The sequence below is a fragment of the Hydra vulgaris genome, chromosome 03 (assembly GCF_038396675.1).
Source record: "Hydra vulgaris chromosome 03, alternate assembly HydraT2T_AEP".
Classification (NCBI taxonomy): Eukaryota; Metazoa; Cnidaria; class Hydrozoa; order Anthoathecata; family Hydridae; genus Hydra; species Hydra vulgaris.
Genome location: NC_088922.1, coordinates 13,128,490 through 13,151,865, shown reverse-complemented (window position 1 = coordinate 13,151,865; position 23,376 = coordinate 13,128,490). Strand labels below are relative to the sequence as shown.

The 23,376-nt window shown below is 29.0% G+C and overlaps 1 protein-coding gene across 1 annotated transcript in view; it reads right to left on the bottom strand.

The window, feature by feature from the left end:
* Positions 1–244: 244 nt before the first annotated feature.
* LOC100207917 (stomatin-like protein stl-1) overlaps positions 245–23,376 on the bottom strand; it is a 34,529-nt gene continuing 11,397 nt past the window's right edge. Inside the window, exons 8-13 of the mRNA XM_065792387.1 lie at positions 22,316–22,372; positions 22,124–22,216; positions 19,264–19,376; positions 19,141–19,179; positions 18,225–18,314; positions 245–577 (exon numbers count right to left, since the gene is read on the bottom strand). Of these exons, the coding sequence (XP_065648459.1) occupies positions 371–577; positions 18,225–18,314; positions 19,141–19,179; positions 19,264–19,376; positions 22,124–22,216; positions 22,316–22,372 (599 nt within the window). The 3' untranslated portion in view covers positions 245–370. The remainder of the gene's footprint in view (positions 578–18,224; positions 18,315–19,140; positions 19,180–19,263; positions 19,377–22,123; positions 22,217–22,315; positions 22,373–23,376) is intronic.

The window sequence follows — 23,376 nt, the reverse complement described above, 5'->3', positions numbered from 1 at the left end:
AAAAATTTAATTTCATTTTAAATTTGTTTTTTTAAAAGGTAAAGACTTAAACAGAATCCAAAATTATTCCAAAGTTTTTCTTCTTTTTTACTCTCTTCTATTGACAAAACTTGATAACTTGAAATATGTCCACTTTAAAGAAGATTTTCAGTTATTCAAACATTCGGTAATTCGAAGTAAATTCTTGTTCCCTTTAGAGGTTCTAATAACCGGGATTTTACTGTATATATAATATGCATAAAGATAATTGTTAATATTTTCAACTACTTTTTTTGTAAGAAAATTTTAGTATTTGTCGTATTAAAATAAGATTATACAAATATAATTGCTTTAAAAATCACAACTTTTTAAAAGCTTTAAAAATCACAACTCAAATGAAATCTCGTTTCCGAGTTGAAGATGTAGCGACACTGAATTCTCCTAAGGAACCTAGATTTGAAATGTCTTTATAACCTGAAAATCCTAAAGTCTGTTCTTTATCGGAAGTAGAATCGCTGGAAGTTTTTTCCGTAGTTTGACTATCATTTTTAGAAGGATCATCAGATTTTTGATCAATAGATTTGTATATCGCCATCGCCTAAAAAATATTTTTAACATAATTTTCATTCAATATGACGTTAAAGTAATTCAAATAACGTTTACACAGTTTTCAAATTTTTCGACCGTAAATAATTTTTGAAATTTAACAGTTTAAAAACTCATTGAATAACTCACGAGAAATTTGGACACCCAATTGAAAGTGTTTCTCAAAATACACTCTTAAATATATTATTTAAGGTAAATATAAATATATCATTGTAAGTAAAACCAAATCATAGTCTGTTGTTATTTAAAAGTAATAAAACTATGCATTTAAAACCACACAAGAAATCTGTTTTTAATAAAACTTTAAATTAAATAGTTTTTAAGGTGAAGAGAAAACATATTCTTGACTCATTTAGTTTTCACACGGGTTGTCAAGAAAAAAAATATATATATTTTTAAAATAATAAATTTATAATTTTTAAATTAAATAAATAACTTATTCTCAAAAGTAGCTTTAGTAGAATAATTACTATACTGTTTAAAATATTTGATTTTTATTAATCTTAGTAAATTTTAGTTAATTTTCAAATGAAACTTAAACATTGGATATAAAATAAGTAATAAAAAAAAAAGAAATAAAAACAAACAAAAAAAATTATACATTAGTGTGATTTATTAATCGTAGAGTTATGAAAAAAAAGTTTTCAAAAAAGGAGATTGTTCAGTTAGTAAATGACACGACAAATTTCATATTACTTTTTATGTAAAAAAAACAAACAAGAGATTTTCCAACATAAAAAAACTAAGCATTAAAATCCTTGTTTGAAAGGTTTTTGCATATCACCATTGCAAATTTAAACATTGTTATTTTTTTGTCAGTAAGCAATAACATAGCCTAATTTTTTGCTTACTTTTTTTTGGCTATGGGAATGATATCACAACACAGATCAAATGAAATTTGTGTATTTTTAAATAGTAGTCATACCTCGCTATAAAATAAAAGGGATCCTCAAAGTTTCTCAAAACAATTAAAACAGTAATGATTAAGAAAGTAAACCAATTGGATTTAGGAGCTTTATTGTTATCTGGATGTAAAGGAACTTGTGAGAAAAAGAAGCCACAACCCCTAAAACTGATGGGAAAACGAAGGAAGTGTGCCTAGATAATAGAAAGTACCTAGTTTCATCTAAGCAAATACAAGAAGACATTGACATATTTTGATGCAAGGTGCAGAGACGCTTAAAGAAATTAGGGCTAATCTCTTGACCACCAGTTCGAAAACCTAAATTAACCCAATATAAAAAAATTTGGAATAGGCAAAAAATTACTGAAACCTTAACAAGGATAACTGGAATAAATTAGTCTTAAAAACTCTAGCTTAAATCCATTATGTTTCTTGTAACTTAAACCCATAATGTTTCTAGTAACTTAAACCCTTATGTTTTTTGTAACTTAAATCAATTATGTTTCTTACATTTTGTTCATTTATCTTTCTTCATTATTCAAATTTATTATTCATTGTAGAAGTTAAAAGCTTTTTTCGGAGAACAGTGAGTGAAGAACTTCACTCAGACTGCCAATAGTCAAACACTGTAGTCATAAAAGATTTTTAGGTGTACAACATTATAATTCTAAAATTTAAAGATCTTTTACAAAATATAAACCTTAAGAGGAGATCTATGTGGAAAACGAAATTCTATGCTCTCCTTATTTTGAGAACCATGCATCTTTTAAGCATACCCTATATTTATAAAGAGTCAGAGGGTTATCACATAACACAGTCACAATCTTAGTGAAGAAATATAGAGAAACGACTTTATCTAATTTCTGATTGTGGATTCTGTTAGTGACATTTTTGATTTAAATGTGTAGTTTTACCAGTTGTTGATGCTTTAACATTTTAATTATAATTAAAGTTAATTTTTTTAAATTATTAATCCAAATGCACAAATTCAGTTGACAGCTGACAGCTATTATTTGAAGCTGATTGCCATGATCATTCCAATACTGAAAATCACTTCAGTATTTTGGTCATATTTTTGTAAACAATTTCTGAAAACTGTTCACTCAGTTAACTACAAGAGCTAATGATGGACTGTTGAAATAATCTTCGAAATGAGTTTTAAAAATTGAAACTTTAAATGAATTATATGAAATTTCTACCCTTCTTTCTTGAAAGTTTAGAACCTAGATTTAAAGTTCCAATTCTTCCAACTTAAAAACAATAACTTTTGTATATGAATATTTTCAAAACAAATCTTTTTAACTGCAAATATAATAAAATCTATAACTGAAAATATAGTAAAAATAAAAACTTTATTTTTACATATTTTGTAAGGTCAGGTTATCCTGCTATTGGTAACATGTATCCAATACAATCTGCTTCATGCCCTGCTGCCTTGTAGGATACGCTTTTTTAGGCAAAGGCTAGGAGAAGCCAACTCCAACATAAAACACCCCCTGCTGTGGGGCTCTTGGTTGAGTAAAGGCTAGAGATGATGTCTCGATAAAAATACTCATCTTGGAAGATGTTAAATGCATCCAGCTATTGTCTTGTAGAAGGCCTCCTAGGCAAAGACTTAAGGGGTAAACAGATCCTATCTGTTGACCAGCCTTGCACCCCTTCTTCATCTATTAGGCTGGCACATATGTATTTTTAATACACTGTTTCCGGTTTAGGATGTTGAATGCTGGATCTTCTTGACTCAATGCATGGGTTTTATTATGGGTTTTTAACTCATTTTATTATCTCCTAATGAGGGTACAGCTCTAAAACTCAAAACATAAAAGTTTTATGGTTCTGAGGCCGCCTGGTAGTCAGGTTTCTCAAACTGTGGTAGCTCTCAGAGAGGCTGATTCCATCAAAAGCTGAAAAAATATCAAAGAATTAACAGTGTCATGTTGCGCATGGATGGTGTACTTTTGGTGTGCATTGTCAAGGCCCCATTTGTAGTCCTTCGTTAAAGCTTAGGATTTATTAATAGTAATGAGGCAATTGCTTGGGCTATTAAACAGTGTACTGAGTACTATCTATGCTTTGAGTCAAGCTCTTTAACAAATTTGAAAATGAATAAAGTACCAAAAACTATAAAATACAAAAAACCATCATCATCGCCAAGTTCTCTAAACCTATCATAAATTAATATTCGTGGTCTTTGAAGAAACTTTTCTTCTGTTGAGTCTTATCTCTTGCAAAGTTCACCAGACTTACTTGCTCTTTGTAAGACTAACTTGAGTTCAGCTGTCTCATCTTGTGATCTTAGTGTTGATGGTTATCTTCCTTTAATTCGTAAAGAATCCAATAGTCACATGCTTAGCCTGGGCATTTACATTCTTAAGAATTCACCCATTTGTTGGGAAACTAGGTTTGAATCCACAGATTATTCTTTTATGTGCTTTCGTTTAGCACCACTTCACTTTATCGCTTTTCTCTTTGTTCTATATCGCTCTCCTTCATCTCAAGACTGCACTCTTTTTGATATTATTTCTGATCAAATTGACCAAGCCCTCTCTCTTTATCCATCAGCCAATATCGTTGTTGTTGGTGACTTTAATGCTCATCACACAGAATGGCTTGGCTCTAGTGTCGGTGACTCTGCAAGCATTAAAGCCCACAACTTTAGCCTTTCTCAACCCGTAACTCAAACAGTCAACTTTCCAACTTGTTTTCCAGACAACCCAGCATTTACCTTCTCTACTTGACTCATGTCTTGTTTCTGATCCTAGTCAGTGCTCAGTTTCTCCACATTCACCCTTAGGTGCTTCTGATCACAGTTTGATCCCTCTAAAACTAATATCTCATTCTTCTTTATCATCTGAATTTCCCTATCATTGTACCTCTTACAACTACCTTAAAACTGACTGGGACTCTTTCCGTGATTTTTTTCGTGATGGCCCTCAGGTAGAAATCTTTGGCCTTCCTGCTGACAAATGTGCTTCTTACATAACTTTGTGGAATCAGGCTGGCATGGAATCTTTTATTCCCTCTCGACGATTCCAGGTCAAGCCTTACTCTTTTCCATGGTTTTTCTCACATTGTGCTGCTGCAATTTCCAATCGAAACCGTTACTTCCTATCTATCAGCAAAACAGTTCTCCAAAAAACAGACGTCTGTTTATTACTGTTAGAAACCATTGTAAAAAGGTTTTGTCTAAAGCCAAAGCCCGCTATTTTGAGGTCATAAAATCTCATAATTAATCACAAAAATTAGGCTCTCGAGAATCTTTAATAGTATCAATAATAAGGGCAAATCTGTTATTCCATCTCTCTTGTATGGTTCAGACTTTGTCACCTCACCTAAAGACAAAGCTGAATTGCTTGCTAAGAACTTTTCATCAATATCATCTCTTGATTCTAGTAGTTGCATTCTACCTGATTTAGCTGTCAAACAGGTTGATCCATTGCTTGACATTCATATCACTCCAGCTTCTGTATCTAAAGTGATTTTCTGCTTAGACTCTTTTACAGCTTGTGGCCTGGACAACATACCTATTACAGTCTTGCAGAAGTGTTCTTTGGAGCTGTCATCTATACTTTCAAAAAGCTCTGGAGCTGTTATCTATACTATTCAACAAGTGCCTATCAGAGTCTTGTTTTCCAGCCTGCTAGAAAGCAGCATCTGTTATCCCTATTTTCAAAAATTCTGGAGAGTGATCTGATTCGTCTAACTACTGTCTCATTAGTCTTCTTCCTATCGTAGGCAAGGTTTTTGAATTTTTAATTAAGAAATACCTTATCTCTCACCTTGAATCTAATAACTTACTTTATAATCATTAATATGGATTTCAATCTTCATATTCTGATCTTCTTAGCTGATTTGCTAACAGTAATAACCAATAGGTTTTATCGTACATTAGATAAAGGTGGAGAGGTTAAGGCTATCGCTCTTAACATTTCTGAAGCTTTTGATAAAGTTTGGCATGCTGGTCTTCTCCATAAGCTTTCTTCTTATGGTGTATCTGGTAACGTCTTTAAGATTATTGAATCCTTCCGTTCCAATGGTAGTATAAAAGTTGACCTCAATGGACAACAGTCTTCTTCTTATTCTGTAACTTCAGGGGTTCCTCAAGGTTCAATCCTCGACCCTATACTCTTTTTAATTTACATTAACGATCTTCCAGATATTCTCACATCTAAGGTAGCGTTGTTCGCTGATGATACTACAATTTAATCTTATTATGATAAGAAGCCAACACTTTCTGATTGCTTGGAGGGGGCATTTAAGCTTGAAAAGGATCTCACTTCTGCTATAGCATGGGGCTCACAGTGGTCTTTTCAGCCAATCGTTATTGCAATAACTTAGATCTTTCTATATTTATGAACGGTAATGTACTTGATGAGTCATCTACCCTTCATCTTCTAGGATAAACTCTTACTTCCGATCTTTCTTGGAAGCCATATATCAAACCAGTTGCAAAATTAGCAACTTATTAATCTGCTAAGGTTGCATCTCTTTATCGAGCTCGACACTTTTTTACTCTAAATTCTATTCTTTATCTATATAAATCAGTTGACATATTTGGGGTGGATCTTCTAGCGATGCCCTTTCTATTTTAGACAGGGTGCAAAAACGCATAGTAAACATAGTTGAACCTGCTCTTGCAGCCAACCTTCAACCATTATCACAATGTTGCTTCGCTTTCTTTTTTCTACAAATACTATAATGGACACTGCTTGAAAGAGCTAGCGCCTCTTGTGCCATCTACTAAAATTCATTCTCGTGAATTCAATTTTGCTTTAAAACTTTCATAAGTCATTCATGACTTATAAAAGTTTTAAAGCAAAATTGAACTGAAAATATTACAAAATAACTTAAAGATAACTCTAGAAAGCAATTATTGTGTTTGAGATTAAAAGCAATTAAAAATTTTGGTCAGCCTTATGATGGTCAGCCTTATTATTTAAGCAAGGTTATAGCTATTCTCCTGAATTACTTCAAAAACAGATAAAACTATAACTACGTTTACTCCAGTATTCATTTCATTTCTTATACTTCATGAAGTGCATCTGAATCAAAAAATGTTCATTATAACCTTTAGAGAATCCTGATGACCATGTCAAATAATTGCTTAATATTTTGAACAGCTAACTTTTTTAAGCATAGATGACTAACTCATTTTTCGAATGATCTGAAAACATTTTCTACAAAAAAGATGTGGTGAGTTATAACTTGTTTTTATACTCTTCAGTATCAACAGTTTCAACAAGATGACTAATTCAAGATCATGTTGCTTTTACTTTTACAAATGATTTTTCACAGTCACTGTCTGCAAATGAAACCCTCTTTTAGTTTTTTGATTATATAAATCTTTTTCAGTTTCTATATAGCTATAGTTGCATAAAAGGTCAATGTAGAAATAGGCAATTTTTGTAAATTACAGCCTCATAGAACTTATCGAATTAAGAAAACTTTCTCTTCTGAAATAAAGATTTGTGCAGCAAAATTGGAAAAGACCATAAATATAAAGACCATAAAAATATAAATCCACACTGTTTCACCAATTTTTTAGAGTTGGCTTTGAATTGTGGCTTTTTTTTGTCTTTCTTCAGATAACAATAGCAAATTATTTATTTTCAGAGTAACTCCCTTTACAGATTCAACTTGAACTAAGTTTAGCTAATTTTTCTGCCAAAATCAACTTATATGAGTGATTTTCCCTTATGTTGATACATCAATGCTTGCAAATTCAAAAGAGATTATTATCATGACTTTCCCAGTGGTTCCTTAATGGTAAAGAGTGCATCAATCCGGTGCTCCAATGCCTAGTCTGTGACAAAGTATTTGAAAGAAAAAAAAAGGCATTTTGGATTGGCCTAGAATTTCTCCAGATACATCTCCAATAAAGAATTTTCAGATTACTTTTGAAACAAGAAATAGCTGAATATGTGATAAATAGAAAGTAAGAACATATGAAAAGACTCATATATTTGTAGAATCACAGCGAGGAGCCCCAAAATACAGTAAAAAACTGTATTTTGAGCATGTCACAACATGCTCAAAATACAGTTTTTTATTCAAGCCTTAATTGCAGCAAAAAGACATCATACTAAATACTAAACTTGAGCTTAATGTTTTAGTTTTTGTACATTAAATAAAGTTTTTTAATTGAGTACTTGGCTTTTGAATTTGCATGAATTTTAAATGTTAAAAATTGAAATTAAAGAAAAAAAATTTGCAAAAGTCAACAGAGAAATATTGATTTTTTTGTATTAAGTCTAATAATATGGCACCTTACTGAAGATTGAAACAATACAGCGGTAATGTTTTTTATGTTAAACATTATTAGATTGTTAGAGGACTTGACTCAATCATAGATGGTGCATGATACTGGTGCCTCTTACTAGTCTCTTAGTACCTACTTAGTTTCTACTAGTGTCTCTTAGTACCTACATAGGTCTCTTAGTACTTACTTAGTCTCTACTAGTACCTCTTGCATTAATTTCTTGCAATGATATAAAGTTGTTTTGGTAAAAAATAATTGAAAGAAATGATTGATTAAAAATGGTAGTTGCATAAGAAGGAGAAAAATATGGGGTAGAATCCTTATTGATTTAAATGAGAAACCAAAAAGAAGAGTTAAAAGCCTGAATCCAAAAGATTAAAAGGTGCAATTTTTAGCAGAAAGGGATTGGAACTAAAAACATCAATTCAAAGACCATTGCCAAAAAACAACAACTGTAAAACGAACCCCTAGGTGATGAGTTATAAAAGTATGTATAGATAGTTCACCTCTGTAACTCATATTGCTGTATGATAACCTTGTTGAACCAATCAGTGAAGAACCCAGAGTTTATTTGGGGATACCGCTTTTTTTTTGGCAACATAGGGGGGAGGTTGATGTTTTTGAGTTCCCCCTCCCCCTCCTCCCTTAGTTAAAACCAGTGCTGCGACAATGATTTTTAATCATCATTTTAATCATTTGTGTTTATCTTGTTTAGTTTTATCCTAAGATAAGGAGTTGGTTTAAAGGGATTTTTTTGAATACATGAATTTACCAGTGGGTGATGTTACTTTAGTTAAGAAAACTATTTTACTTTAGACTTTAATAAACGCTTTTGTTGCAAATACCACGCTATTAATAAATAATTTTTGAAAATTGTTTAAATAGTTTTAAACATTAACTAAATTTTAATAAATTTAATTTTAGTAAACATAATTTTGAAAAATGTTATATATTTTTTTAATCATTAAGTATAATTAAAAAAATTACGTTTAATAAGTAAGTTACATTTACTATGGGTTATTTTAAACAGATCTTAATAAAACTTTTATTAAATTATTGTAATTGTTATTTTTATTATTTTTAAAGTCAAAAAGAATATGGAAAAGAAACAAAACTTTCCGAAAAAGTTTACGTTTCGTTTTTTTGCTTTCCTCACGTAAACTAAAATAGCTATCTAAAGTTCAAAAGTTCATTCATTCAAAAATTTAATTTGCGTGATAGTTACTAAGACTGAAACTTTTTTTGTTCATTCATCAAAAGCTTTGTTTACTCTTAATTGCCAAAAAACAAAAGCCAACTTTACTCTGAATGGATATTTTGAAAAAACAAATTTTTATACATTCCATCGTTATAAAATTTTGCAACACGTTTCTAAAAATTAAGTTTTGTAGCGGCATTCTTTTTTTTTTAAACTAACGTTCACTTAATAACTGAAGGACAGTTACGTAATTACGTAAAAAATCAATTTCTTTTTAATTCATTTTATTGTCCTGAAGAAAAATGACACAGCTTAAATAAACTGAAAACTATTTATATACTACAGCATTTAAATTTTAAAACTGAAAATTTTTTTTTTAATTTTAATAAAAAAGCAAAAGAAAAATTAAAAAATAAAAATAGTTTTTGGGCGCCCATACCGCTCCAGCGGTACTAAAACAGGTCTGGGTTCGCCTCTGCCAATATACTTTTTGTTGTGTGAATAAAAACTGTATCTACCCAAGCTGAAAAGTTACTACAGTCAAGAAAGATTCATTTTTATTTTCTCCTGAAATTGTTCTCTCAACCCAATAACTCCAAAACAAGAACCAAGAAAGAAACAAACAAGACTTGTGGAATAATATTTTGAGTATAGATCTACCAGGGTGACGAAGGATGGTGGTGGAGGGAGTACCACCAGCAAGGTGAAGGGATCAAACTTTGTACTTCTGACTTTCAAAGCAATCCTTTTCAATTTAAAGTATCGAATGTCCTAATTGAACCCAAGTTAAAAGGATTGGAGCAATTAAGGATAGGAAATACGGATCTCCCATCCTCAATTGCTCCAATCTTTCACTGCTGCAAATACCCTGTGCTTAAGCCAGCTTATCTAGCTGAAAATAAAAATAAATGATGTGATGACAAGGAGTTTCATACTGAGATATTAAAAGCCTGAAATATTCTCATTTTCCTAACCAAAAAGAAGTAAATAATTTAGCTAGGGTTATGGTCCCATGCAGAATTATTCATTTCCAAAATGAAGCAGTGGAACTTGGTCAAAAAAAAAGTGCATGTTAAAAGTTAAAAAAGACAACAAAAACTCTTTTCATGCTTTTTCACTAAAGAGATGGTTTTTGCTTTTGCCACGATACACTTGGAATGCTTAACACAATTTAAGTGCCACTTAAACCAACAAAGTGGCAAATCTTTATAGACAGCTCTACCAAAAGTTTAAAGACTGTTCATCTACACAATTAAAATGAATTGCAATCATTACCCTAGCCCATTCAGTCTGCCTGAAAAAATTACTGCAATGTAAAACTCCTCCTAGATTCTCTGCAATACAGCAAACACCCTTAGGAAATAATCGCAAATTTCGAGATAGCAACTTGCTTAATTTCCACAGGTTAATTTATTAAATTTCAATGCTTTCTGTGCCTTTGGGATAGAAAAGTAATCTCCTTCACTACAACAGTAGGGTGTGTCATTTTTTTTTTTCCTCCGGATTGAAAATTCTGTATTCTAAAAACTTGTATTTTTATATAATATTACTAAAAAAAGCTTAGATTAAAAAATCCAAAATGATTAAGCTACCGGGATTACCATTTTATCTACTATTATTAAAATTTTTATAATAGTTTCTATAATCATTTATCTATCATTTAGTTATCTATTTAATAAAATAAGAATTCTTTTTATTATAATTTTTTAAACAGAACAAAATTTAAATTTTTAAAATTTTTGTCATTAAGATCAGATTTTTCTTTGACCGATTAGTAGACATTAACTGTGTTGATAAATCCTACCCTCTTATAAAACCATCCCTTTTTTCATAAGAATAAACTTTGCTTGCTGCTTTTGTTACCTGTTTAACTAGTCCTAACAATTGCCCAAGACTACCCATGACAAGGCCAATCTGTAACATCCAATGCTGAAATATAATCTGTTTTACTTCTTCTGTTGTCAGATCACAAGTAAGAATAGGTTCATAGGAGATAGTCCAGTCGATTAGCTGTTTAAGTTTTGTTGCTTAAGGTATTATTTCTGGAGTTATTCTTACTCTAACATTTTTATCACCAGTTTGAAGTTTTTTGTCACCGAGGTCTCTGATTTTCACAATTAACTCTATACCGTTCTTTCTTTCCTTTACATTCTCTGAGCAGAGCATGGTCTTTATGACGGACTCAGAGAAAGCATACCACATCAAACTGTTGGCATAACAATTGCAACTACTTTACTTGTCTACAGGTATATTTCCACTTGAAATGGCAGAGACTAATTTATACCCATAAAACTGATCAGAAAATAAATTTTTGATTATTTCATCCTTTAGAGTAATAAGAGGATTTCCAATCAATTTTTTCAAAGGATGGATTAATTTCCAGAGTAGTTACGTTATTTAACAATTTTCCAATACTGCCTTTCCATTTATTGCTGCTCAAAGTCTCTCCATCAAGAGTTATCATCAGATAATGCAGAGAAAGTTCATTTTTATGGAGTAACAAGGTAGTTTAGCTTTCTTTTTTAATTTCACTTCCAGCCAATGTATTGCCTCACCACCCTGTGTTAACACAAGTAGAATCACCACCTATTGCCTTTAAGCTTTTATTGGTACCATTATTTTTTAAAAATTCATATATATTCGGAGAAACTACTTCAGCATGTTTCATATGCTTTTAAACTTTTTCAAGTGTGAAATGGAAAAGATACCTACCACCGAGCTCTTGACATACTGTATGTTTCTCTTTAATTTTAGCAGGATAATATTTAGTCAAACCTTCAACTATTAATTGAACTTTTGTATTACCAATTCTGTCATTAAAAAAAACACATTCAATAATGCTAGTCCTGCATTGAGTGTCAAACTTATAACAAGATGCTGCATAACCTTTTCTTGAGATGGCTTGACTTTGTTGTGATTAATAACTAACATGGTAGTGTCTTCTTTAATTATTCCTGCATCCATCCTAGCTGCCATCGCAATTACACCTGTTTCCCATAAGCCTCTACCATAAAGTATTTCTAACATGGCTTGCTTAAGCCATGTTAGAAATACTTTCATGATTCCTTTGTCCTCATAAACATTCCTGAACTTTATTTTGTCAACACATTAGACTCAGTTCAGTATTGCTGTTAGTTATGCAACATTCATTACTAAATAATTCCTTTGTTTTTCTAAATTCAAGCTCAAACCTTTCCTTTGACTTCTAATGCTTGTTGCAGTTCTTCAGATGCTTTTTTATAGGTAATTGAATATTTATTTGTTATGAAGTATACGCGCGTTTAGCTTTTTTGGATAAGACGTTTACTTCATAAACTGAATGTCTGTGGTTCGATTCCTGCAACTGTCCAACTTTTTTTGTTTTTCTATTAAATACTGCTGGTCATATGTTTGCTTTGTATATAAAAAAAATCTTTTTGTTGTATGTTTCTGAATGATACACATCTCATCACATGCAGATTTCTTATACCATTCAAGACTTTTAGTGTATTTTCTAAGTAAGGCGCACACTTATATATACATAGTTTTTAAGCTTAAACATTTTTTACATAGCCTTAATTGTTTCATATTACCTTTCTTTTTCTGTAGGTTTTTTATCCCCAATCTTTTAGCGGAGAAATGTTTCTTTTAACATTTGGCTGCGTGTGAAAAAAACAAAAAAACTTAAAATGAGGTTGGTTTCGAACCACAGACATTCTGTTTATGAAGTAAACACCTTATCCAAATAAGCTAAACGTGCGTATACTTTGTAACAAATAAATATCAGTATATAATACTAAAAGTTATATATAAAAGTATACACACGCATTACCTAGACATTTTCATTTAGTGACAATATATACTTAGTACATTAAAATTATACAAATATATTTTACAAATAGGTTGCAATTTATATTTTCACTTTAAAAAAAAACAAATAAAATATAGGAAAATCATTCTTTTTAATGTCAACTTAATGCTGTTTTTGTTTTTTTGCTTGATCTAATTTTGTTGCTGAAAATAACAATTAGTCTAAAGAAACAAAAATAAAAACAGTACACAAATTATTTAAATTATTAATTTATTTTTATTTTTTTCTATTTAAATTTATTTTAATTTCCTATTTTGTTAGTTTTGCTTTTTTTTGTTTTTGAAACTTAGTTTTTTTCTCGATGATTAATGTCAGAGTTGTTATCTGTCAAATATGTCTGAGACATATTTTCTGCCGACATAAAATATGTCCCGCATATTTTCTATCGACATATTTTGACATAATTTTATGTCTGAATTATTTTCTGCTGTCATAAAATATGTCAGACATACTTTCTATCGACATTTTTTGACATAGTTTTATGTCTGAATTATTTTCTGCTGACATAAAATATGTCAGACATATTTTCTATCGACATATTTTGACATAATTTTATGTCTGAATGATTTTCTGCTGACATAAAATATGTCAGACTTATTTTGACATAATTTTATATCTGAATTATATGCTGTTTGATATTCTTGATAAACTTAGTTTCAGAGTTAAGTGAAAATAGTTTAACAAATTTGTTGCTTTTTTGCAATCAATTCTGCTTCATAAAACTTTTACTTTAAACCCTATAAGCAAACATCAGTTGTTTCAAAAAGGTCTTTTTCTGCCCTTTTTAGCGATGTATCATTTGATAGTATTGACTAATATTGGCATTTATTGACTTATTTATTGATTATGACTTATTTATTGATTATGACTAATATTGACATTGGTATTATTGACTAATATTGACTAGTATTGAGGCATCATTTGATAGTATTTGATAGTATTGATTAGTATTGGCGCTTTCCCTTATTAGAATGTAAAAACCATCTCAAGCAGAGTTTTTATTACTGAAAGTGGTTTTTATTAGTATGACTAAACTTAAAATTATTTCTTTGATTAAAATAATTATAAAAAAAAAACTTTTTCAGTTATTTTTAATTATTAGTTGATCCTGAAAAAGATTTCATTATGAAAAATTGAATTCAAAAGATTCTATGAAAAAAACGGTTCACAGAATTTCAAAAAATTCGTGCCAAATTAAATTCATTTAAGCTGAAGAATTTGAAATATTTCACAAAAGTTATATTCAGCTCATTAAATTCATATTAAGAAGACTAACCGGTAATAATTTATAACTAATTACGAATAATATATTTTTAGTTATAATAGTTATGATTTATTTAACAATAAAATAATTGACAATTGCATTATAACAGCATAATTAACTGCCATAAACTTGCATAAAATGTTTTGAGTGAAATATATATTGGAATAATTATTTTTTTCGTTTTCCTTACAATTTAAAGTCAAAAATGGAGAATAATTTATTGAATAAATCAACTATTAGTTAAAAATAACTAAAAATGTTTTTTTTTTAAATATTATTTTAATCAAGAGAATAATTTTAAGTTTAGTCATATTAATAAAAACCATTTTTCAGTAATAAAAACTCAGCTTGAGATGGTTTTCACATTCTAAGGGAAATCGCCAATACTAATCCATACTAATCAATACTATCAAATACTATCAAATACTATCAAATGATGCATCAATACTAGTCGATACTCTCAAATAATACATCGCTAAAAATACTTTGTCAATACTATCAAATGATACATCCCTAAAAAGGGCAGAAAAAGACCTTTATGAAACAAAAGATATTTGCTTATAGGATTTAAAATAAAAGTTTTATGAAGCATATTTCAGGTCAACAAAAACAAAATTTTTTTCTGGTGCCAAGAAAACAATTTGTTTTTTATGTAGGATTTCTTATTTTCATTTCAAATATGCAACTCATTTTTTACCATCACGTCAAGTTGTAAAGATATTTGGGTTCAAATCTTTATAGTTTGGGGTAAAGTCCCTAATATTGTCGAAAAAAAAGTTGTTCAAAGTATGTCAACCTGAGTCTCAAAAGAAGCGTATTTTCATAGAGATTTTAAAGATGTTATTCGTTTGTAATAAAAATAAGTATTTTATGTATTATTGCTGAAAAACATTTTGTTGACATTTTTTTAAGAGTCTTTAGCATTTTTTCAAATAATTTTTTTGCCAAAATATTTTAAGGAAAAATTTTTATGTTTTCTAAAATTTCTATACTATCTTCTAAAATACGCTTTTTTTGAGACCCAAGTTGACATACTTTTGAACAACTTTTTTTTTTGACAATATTAGGGACTTTACCCCAAATATTAAAGATCTGAACCCAAATATCTTTACAACTTAATGTGATGGTAAAAAATGAGTTGCATATTTGAAATCAAAATGTGAAATGCAATCCAAAAAACAAATTTTTTGCTCGGCACCAGAAAAAAATTTTTTTTTTTGTTGACCGTCAATTATAATTGATTGCAAAAAAGCAACAAATTTGTGAAACCATTTTCACTTAACTCTGTAAATTAAGTTGAAATGTGCAATAAATTTGTTAGATTGATTTTTTCTTCAAGAATATCAAATAGCAAATAATTCAGATATAGAATTATGTCAAAATATGTCCATAGAAAATATATCTTACATATTTTATGTCAGCAGAAAATAATTCAGACATAAAAATATGTCAAAATATGTCGATAGAAAATATGTCTGACATATTTTATGTCAGCAGAAAATAATTCAGACATAAAAATATGTCAAAATATGTCGACAGAAAATATGTCTGACATATTTTATGTCAGCAGAAAATAATTCACTTATAAAACTATAGAATATTAGAAAACTTATAGAATTATGTCAAAATATGTCCATAGAAAATATATCTTACATATTTTATGTCAGCAGAAAATAATTCAGATATAAAAATATGTCAAAATATGTCGACAGAAAATATGTCTGACATATTTTATGGCAGCAGAAAATAATTCAGACATAAAATTATGTCAAAATATGTCGATAGAAAATATGTCTGACATATTTTATGTCAGCAGAAAATAATTCAGACATAAAAATATGTCAAAATATGTCGACAGAAAATATGTCTGACATATTTTATGTCAGCAGAAAATAATTCAGACCTAAAATTATGTCAAAATATGTCAATCGAAAATATGTGGGACATATTTTATGTCGGTAGAAATTATGTCTGAAATTATGTCGACAGATCTGCCAGACATATTATATCGTAACAACTCTAATTAATATAATAAACTTGCAAACAGCCATGACCAAGTTGTCTAAAATAAAATACTCATTTTATAAATTTGTATAAAAACTAACTCTTTCTTTAGAATCTTTTTTTTTTGCACATGTAATTAATGTGGGCTTCATTGTTACATTTTGACAAGCATTTTTTTTCTTGATAAGTATTAATTTGGCAATTACAATTCAGTATATCAAACAATTTGTCATGTTTAGCCATAAATCTATCTTTATCCTTTAAGATTGCTTTTCCCCTAGCAACCAGGTTGGCTGTATTTCAATCATCCACCAAGTTTGCATAATATGTTTTATATGTGCTGCAGGATATACAAATAAAGCATTTGCTTTGATCCATTTACCAACAAAACATCGTTCATTAAGTATTTTATCAGATATTATTTCTTATTTATCAGATACTATTTGCTTTAATTGTTTCTTTCTTGTAAAAACAGACCATATTTAAGAAGATCTCTTAGCGTTGGTAATTCTGATACTAGAAAATCTGTTCCATAACCTATAATTTCCAAAAGCTTTTCTAGTTCTTGATGATATTGCCATGATTAAATAGCAAATTTCATAATTTGAAAACCTTTAGCGTAAATGTTTTTTTTTTTTTAATAATTTTTTTTGACATAAAAATAACATAAAAACTGTTAGTTTGACAATTTATAAAATTTTTTAATTTTTATAAACTTTTTATAGTTTTGATATCATACATAAAATTCAAAGTGAGTGGGTGTGAACAATTACTTGGGTTTAAAAATGCATGGACGCAAAACAGTATCTGTGGTAAGGGTCAAAGCAAATTACAAAATATTTACTATAAATATGCAATTTTAAAACACACTTCCCAGTAGCTTAACATTTTTTAAGTTTTTAGTTTGTTTAAGTTTTAAATAAGTTGTACACAAGTTTTCTATATACCGGATTTTTGTTAAAATTTTTTTAAAAATAAATATAAAGTATGACACACCCAACTACAACAGGAAGAAACTGGGAGCAGCAAACAGAATTAAAAGTTCTCTCTAAATATTTGATATAAATATAAATATATTATAATAGAAAACTCTGAATATTTTGCGGGAGCCACTTCTCGACACAAAATTTGTATTCATGCCACCACTACACATTATGTTGGGCTTGATGAAGCATTTTGCAAAGGTTCTCAATCAAAAACCGCTTGCTCATAAGTGCTTTCTAGAGTTCTTCCCAAAGTTATCCGAGGCCAAAATTAAAGGTGAGATTTTTGATGCACTTAAGATAAAGAAACTACTCAAATAACAGACTTTTCTAACAAGCTAGACATTATTGGGAAAAAAGCATGGAACTGTTTTAGGGAAATGGTCAACAGCTTTTTAGATAACCACAAAGCTAAAAACTATAAACAATTGGTAAATAGTCTGATTTCACCATTATAGAATGCAGGACCTTTAACTTCATATGTTGGATGCTCACTTAGACAAGCTCAAGGATATATAAACTTCCCTGAAAAACAAGTGAGAAATTACATTAAAATGTGAAGGAGATGGAGCAGAAGCAGCAAAGCCTCTACAATGAGAAAATGATAGGAGACTATATCTGGTGGCTGATGTGGGTGTACAATCTTGACTACAACCACAATTCTAGAAAATCCAGCCATTTTTGATAGTCTTTTTTTTGTGTAAAACTATTATGCTTTTACTCATTATATTCTATGATTTTGTTTTACAAAGCAAATATCTGGTCTGTTGATTTACAAAGCTAATATCTAACCTGTTGATTATTGTTGAGATTTATGAGCTGAATTAATTATATATCTTAATCTTAAAACTTCAAAGTTTTATCAAAATCTAGTTTGAGGCTCACAAGATATGACCAAATGAGTTTTAGAAGCTTTCAGACATTTTACATTTTCATAAAAAATCTTAAAAAAAACAAACAAACAGGTGACTCATTGGTTTGATAGATAACTTGTTAACTTCAATATGTCAAAGTAAATAAGAAATAAAAAGTTTTACAAAGCAAAACACAAAATTTTGATGTAACAAATTTTAGTAGAAAATATAAAATATTTACAAAAATTTTGCACAAATCTCTAATCCCTGACAAAAATTTCAATTGTCACTCCCTGGTCAAACCCTTTCAATTTAGAACATACCTGAGCAACCATACTCGAAACATTATTAGCATTAGCAGGAATGATAACTGTGTTGCTTGTTTTAGCAAGCTGACTAAATGCTTGAATATACTAAAAATAAAAATTACTATTTAAACATTAAATCATTAACTACTTTAAGATTAAAATAAAAAAATATCTAATATTTTAATTAATTGTCATATTTAATTATCAAATATTCATTCTCATCATAATCACAAGGTTTAAGATTTGAGCTTAGAGTCTTTACACATGAAAGAAACCTTATAAATCAAAATTGAACATATTTAATCTCACACATAACAACTGTCACATCACAACTTAAAAACCTGGACATTGTTTTGGTCACACTCTGAAAATTTTGAAACTCTTTTTACATTGATACGGCAAACAAATGATATTACGAAGGCATTACATGCTGTCATCAATGTGATATAATATTTACAATATAGCAAAAAAAAGAAAGAAAATATAGCAAATATAAAACCCAATTCTAATTAATTGAAAAATCCAGGTCTATTGAAAGCATTTGCAATAGTGCAAGATCTGTTTAAGGCATTTGGAAAACCTGTTTATGAAATAGATTATTTTTAGCTGTTCATCCAGATGCTATATTAAATCCTAATGATATTTTATTACATTTTTATTACATTTAACAAATAAAATTTTCAGATTATCATGTCCGAAAAAAAGTGTAATGCTGCTCTCTTTTATATAGCATATAGAAGTGGTTTTATTGAGCTTTCACCATTTTAAAAACCTAAATGTCATCAGAAAAAATCCTTCAAAAATAAGTTTTAAATAGTTCTAATTTGAATTATCAATTAGACTAGAACCCAGACTACAAAAACAAAGTACTTAACTAGTCAGTCTATCACCAACAAAACCATTTAAAGCCATTACATTAAAAGTCACTCACCTGCTCAGCTACAGACAATGCAGCAGCTTGATTGCCAGACTAAAAAATTGTAAAAGAAAACTTTTACATAAAAATATCTTTAGTAATCTGGGAACAAAAGGTGATAAAATACAAACAACATACAGGTTGATTTAAAGCATTTGAGATCATTGTTATTGCCTCTGCTCTTGCTTTAGCAGTGGCCAGTAAAGCGTTTGCTTCTCCAGATGCTCTGTTAATTTGAGATTCTCTTTGACCTAAAATTTAAAAAAAAATATGGTTATGCTGAAAATCTTAATAATTAACATACACAGCATTTAAAATCCGAAGTTTGGCACAAGTGTCTTACTTAGCTGACTAAAAGTCTACAAAATTTTACTCTGAAAAAATTTCATTAAGACTATAGGATTAGAAAAAATTATTGAGACAACTGAAAACCATGGCAACCAAAAACCATTTTAAAGAAGCATTCCCTGACATCCAATACAATAATATTGTTGCAACTACTAGATCTAGATAAAGCTCATCTATTCAATATTTGTTTTGCTGATACTTTTTCAAACAAAAAAATAACAGCAACACCACCATTTAACCTAACATATAAAAATGTAAATCCACTAACAAACAATATTGATCTAAGTCCGGAAAATATCGAAACATACCTCAAAAGTCTAAACTCATCTAAATCACCAGGCCCTGATGCATTACACCCAATAATATTTAAGAAAACTTGCTTTCAAATGTCTAAACATCTATCTACTATTTTTAACAAAGTACTTGAGAGTGGATCAATACCCCAAATATGGAAAGACGCAACAATTACACCCATATTCAAAAAAGGAGACAGATCAAAAGCACTTAATTATAGACCTATCAGTATAACTTGTACTTTAATAAAAATCTTTGAAAAAATTATAAAAAATCATATTATGACACACCTGATTAAAAATAACTTATTAAGTCCACACCAATATGGATTTCGTCCAGATCATTCCTGCTTAACTAACCTTTTAACTGTAATTAATTATTGGACGTCATCACTTGATAATAATATTCCCATTGACAACATTTATCTTGATTTTGAAAAAGCCTTTGACAAAGTTCCACATAAATTTCTTATTTCGAAACTTAAAGCTTATGGTATAAATGGATCAATACTATATTGGATTAAAAACTTTTTGAAAAACCGTAGACAAAGAGTTGTTGTTAATGGAAATTATTCAAACTGGGTACCCGTTAAAAGTGGAGTTCCCCAAGGCTCCGTCCTTTCAGCTTTACTTTTTATTATATATGTCAACGATATCCCTGAAGTAATCAAATCAAAAGCTGCTCTTTTTGCTGACGATACCAAAATCTTCCGTTCTATTGAAAATACTCAATCTGCGCAAGAATTACAAAATGACATCGACGCTCTTGTTACATGGTCTCAAAAATGGGGAATGAAATTTAACATTGATAAATGTTCTGTAATGCACTTAGGAAACAACAACAAATCCCATACTTATAATATGCATGATCCAGAAAAAAATATAAAAGTAAACATTAAAGCCACAAATTGCGAACGAGATTTAGGTGTTCACATAGATTCAAACTTATTATTTTCCAAACACACAACTATTCAAGTCAACAAAGCCACACAAATAATAGGAATAATAAAAAGAACATTTACATCATATCCAGACTTATTATCCTTCAAAAAACTATTTTCAGCACTAGTCCGCCCTCACCTAGAATACTGTGGATCAATCTGTAACCCTGGACTTCTCAAAGACAAACGGCAACTAGAAAATGTGTTAAGAAGAGCTTCAAAACGAATCAATGGATTACAGGATCTACCATACGAACAAAGATTGTTGGCATTAAATATGACAACTGTAAAATACAGGCTACTTTGTGCAGACCTAATCAACGTCTACAAATGGTGCAAAAACAACAATAGTGACAGAAGTCTTTTTGAAATAGATAGTAAATTTATTACTCGTGGTCATATATATAAACTAAAAAAACAATCTTCGCGATTAAATTTACGTATGAATTTTTTTTCTCTAAGAATAATAAATAAATGGAACTCTCTTCCTAATCACATTGTATCAGCGTTATCTTTAAAAACGTTTAAACTGCTTCTAGACAATCATCTAAAAAATGAATGGCTTCTCTATGACTAATCCACATTTTATTTTCTATTAGTTATACAAACTCTGTAATTGTCAAGTATTATATAATTAGGTTGACAGGCAGTTTATGCCTACACAATTTATTGTAAAACCTTAATTTAAAAAAAAAAAAAAAAAAAAAAAAAAAAAAAAAACCATGGAATAAAACTGTTCTATCATTTAGTTTAAATAATGATAAAAACAGAACAATCTAAAACCCTCTAAAGTTTTTAGCTTAGCAGCGAGCTTACTATCATAACAATATAATCAAAAAAATATAAAAAATGTGTACAACTTTATGTCTTGCTGTTCATTATAATTTTGTATTGTAATATCTTTGTATCACTATATAATTGTATCATTATATCTTTGATTCACTTATGTGTAAAATTACTGCTTGTCAAGCCATGCCTTAAAAGTGTAAAAGTTGCAAACAAACAAAAAAACAGTTTATAAATGTTAATCATTGATATGTATTTTAATCAGTATGGAAAATAGCAGTAAAAATAAACAGTTCTAAATATTAAAATAAAAAAAGATTTTAAAACTTAATAAAATCAATCAGGCTGTTAATTTTGAAAAAAAAAGAAGCAAGAAGACAGCAGATGAATTGAAAAAAAACTTTATGAAAAATTAACTTTTGAATAAATTGGAATTCTCTTCAAAGTTAACAATTTTGAATAAATTGTTAACTTTGAAGAAAAAAAGCAAAGGAACGCAATTAATGTACTTGCCATGCCATGACTTTGTATTTTATTTTTCTCAACTGAATGCAATCTTAATTGCATGACAAACATGAGTGCAAGGTAAACACAATTTGTCTCAATATTCAACATATTCAAAATACAAACCTTCTGACTCTAAAACAACTGCCCTTTTCTTTCTCTCTGCTTCAACTTGCATCTGCATGGACTCACGTACTTTAGTAGGAAGTTGAATGTCTCCTTATAATATATACAAATTATGTCAATAAAATAAGATTAAATAAGAAAAATAAAAAAAATAAAAATAACAACAACAATAACAAAAGAAATTAAACTTACGTATTTCATATCGTAAGCATTTAATGCCCCACACCTTTGCAGCAGAGTTTATTGCTTCTTAAAATTTAAATATTTGTTTTTTAAATTTAATTGTTAATAAGAAGTTAAATATATATTAAAGATATAAAGTATGTATTATATATGTGTGTATTTGTGTGTCTGTCTGTATATATATATATATATATATATATATATATATATATATATATATATATATATATATATATATATATATATATATATATATATATATATATATATATATAGATATATATATATATATATGTATATATATATATATATATATATATATATATATATATATATATATATATATATATATATATATATATATATATATATAGATATAGATATAGATATATATATATATATATATCTTATACTGCTGATTTAGGTGAACAGTGTGACGCCATACTGAAATAGCCTGCTGCCGGGGGCTTCAGTACATACATCGACTGACAAATAGCCTGACGCACAGTGGAGTGCTCCTACATTGACTGAGGGTTTGGGATGGGGCAGCAATCTTTTCATTCATTATTCTTCATTTTCTTCTTCTTTTTCTAAAAAAGCCGTATCAATTTAGATAAGCAAAAAAAGTGAGCAAGTGCTCACATAAATATGCTATAGTAGATAGATATAGTAGTAGATTAAAGAATCAATTTTACTAATGGCTGCATAAATATTTTTCCTTTTACTATGAAAATCATTTTTTGCTATAAAAGTGACAATGTAGCTCATCTTTAAGTTCTGTGAGTTTAATTTCTAGTCTGAATTAATTGAATAAATCAAAAACATAAAACTTCCATTGCATCTGTTTCGTTTCTGATTTGTTCAGTTTAATGCTTACTAATAATTGCATATTTTTATTGTTTTTTATGTAAATAAACTAACACAAAAAAACATGCATATCGCAATACACTCTATACATGGTTTTTTTTATAAGCATCTGATATTTTTAATATAACTTGTTTTAAATAAATACAACCAGCTTGAATCAAAAACAATATTTAACAACAAGATACCTATTAAAAAGATTATAT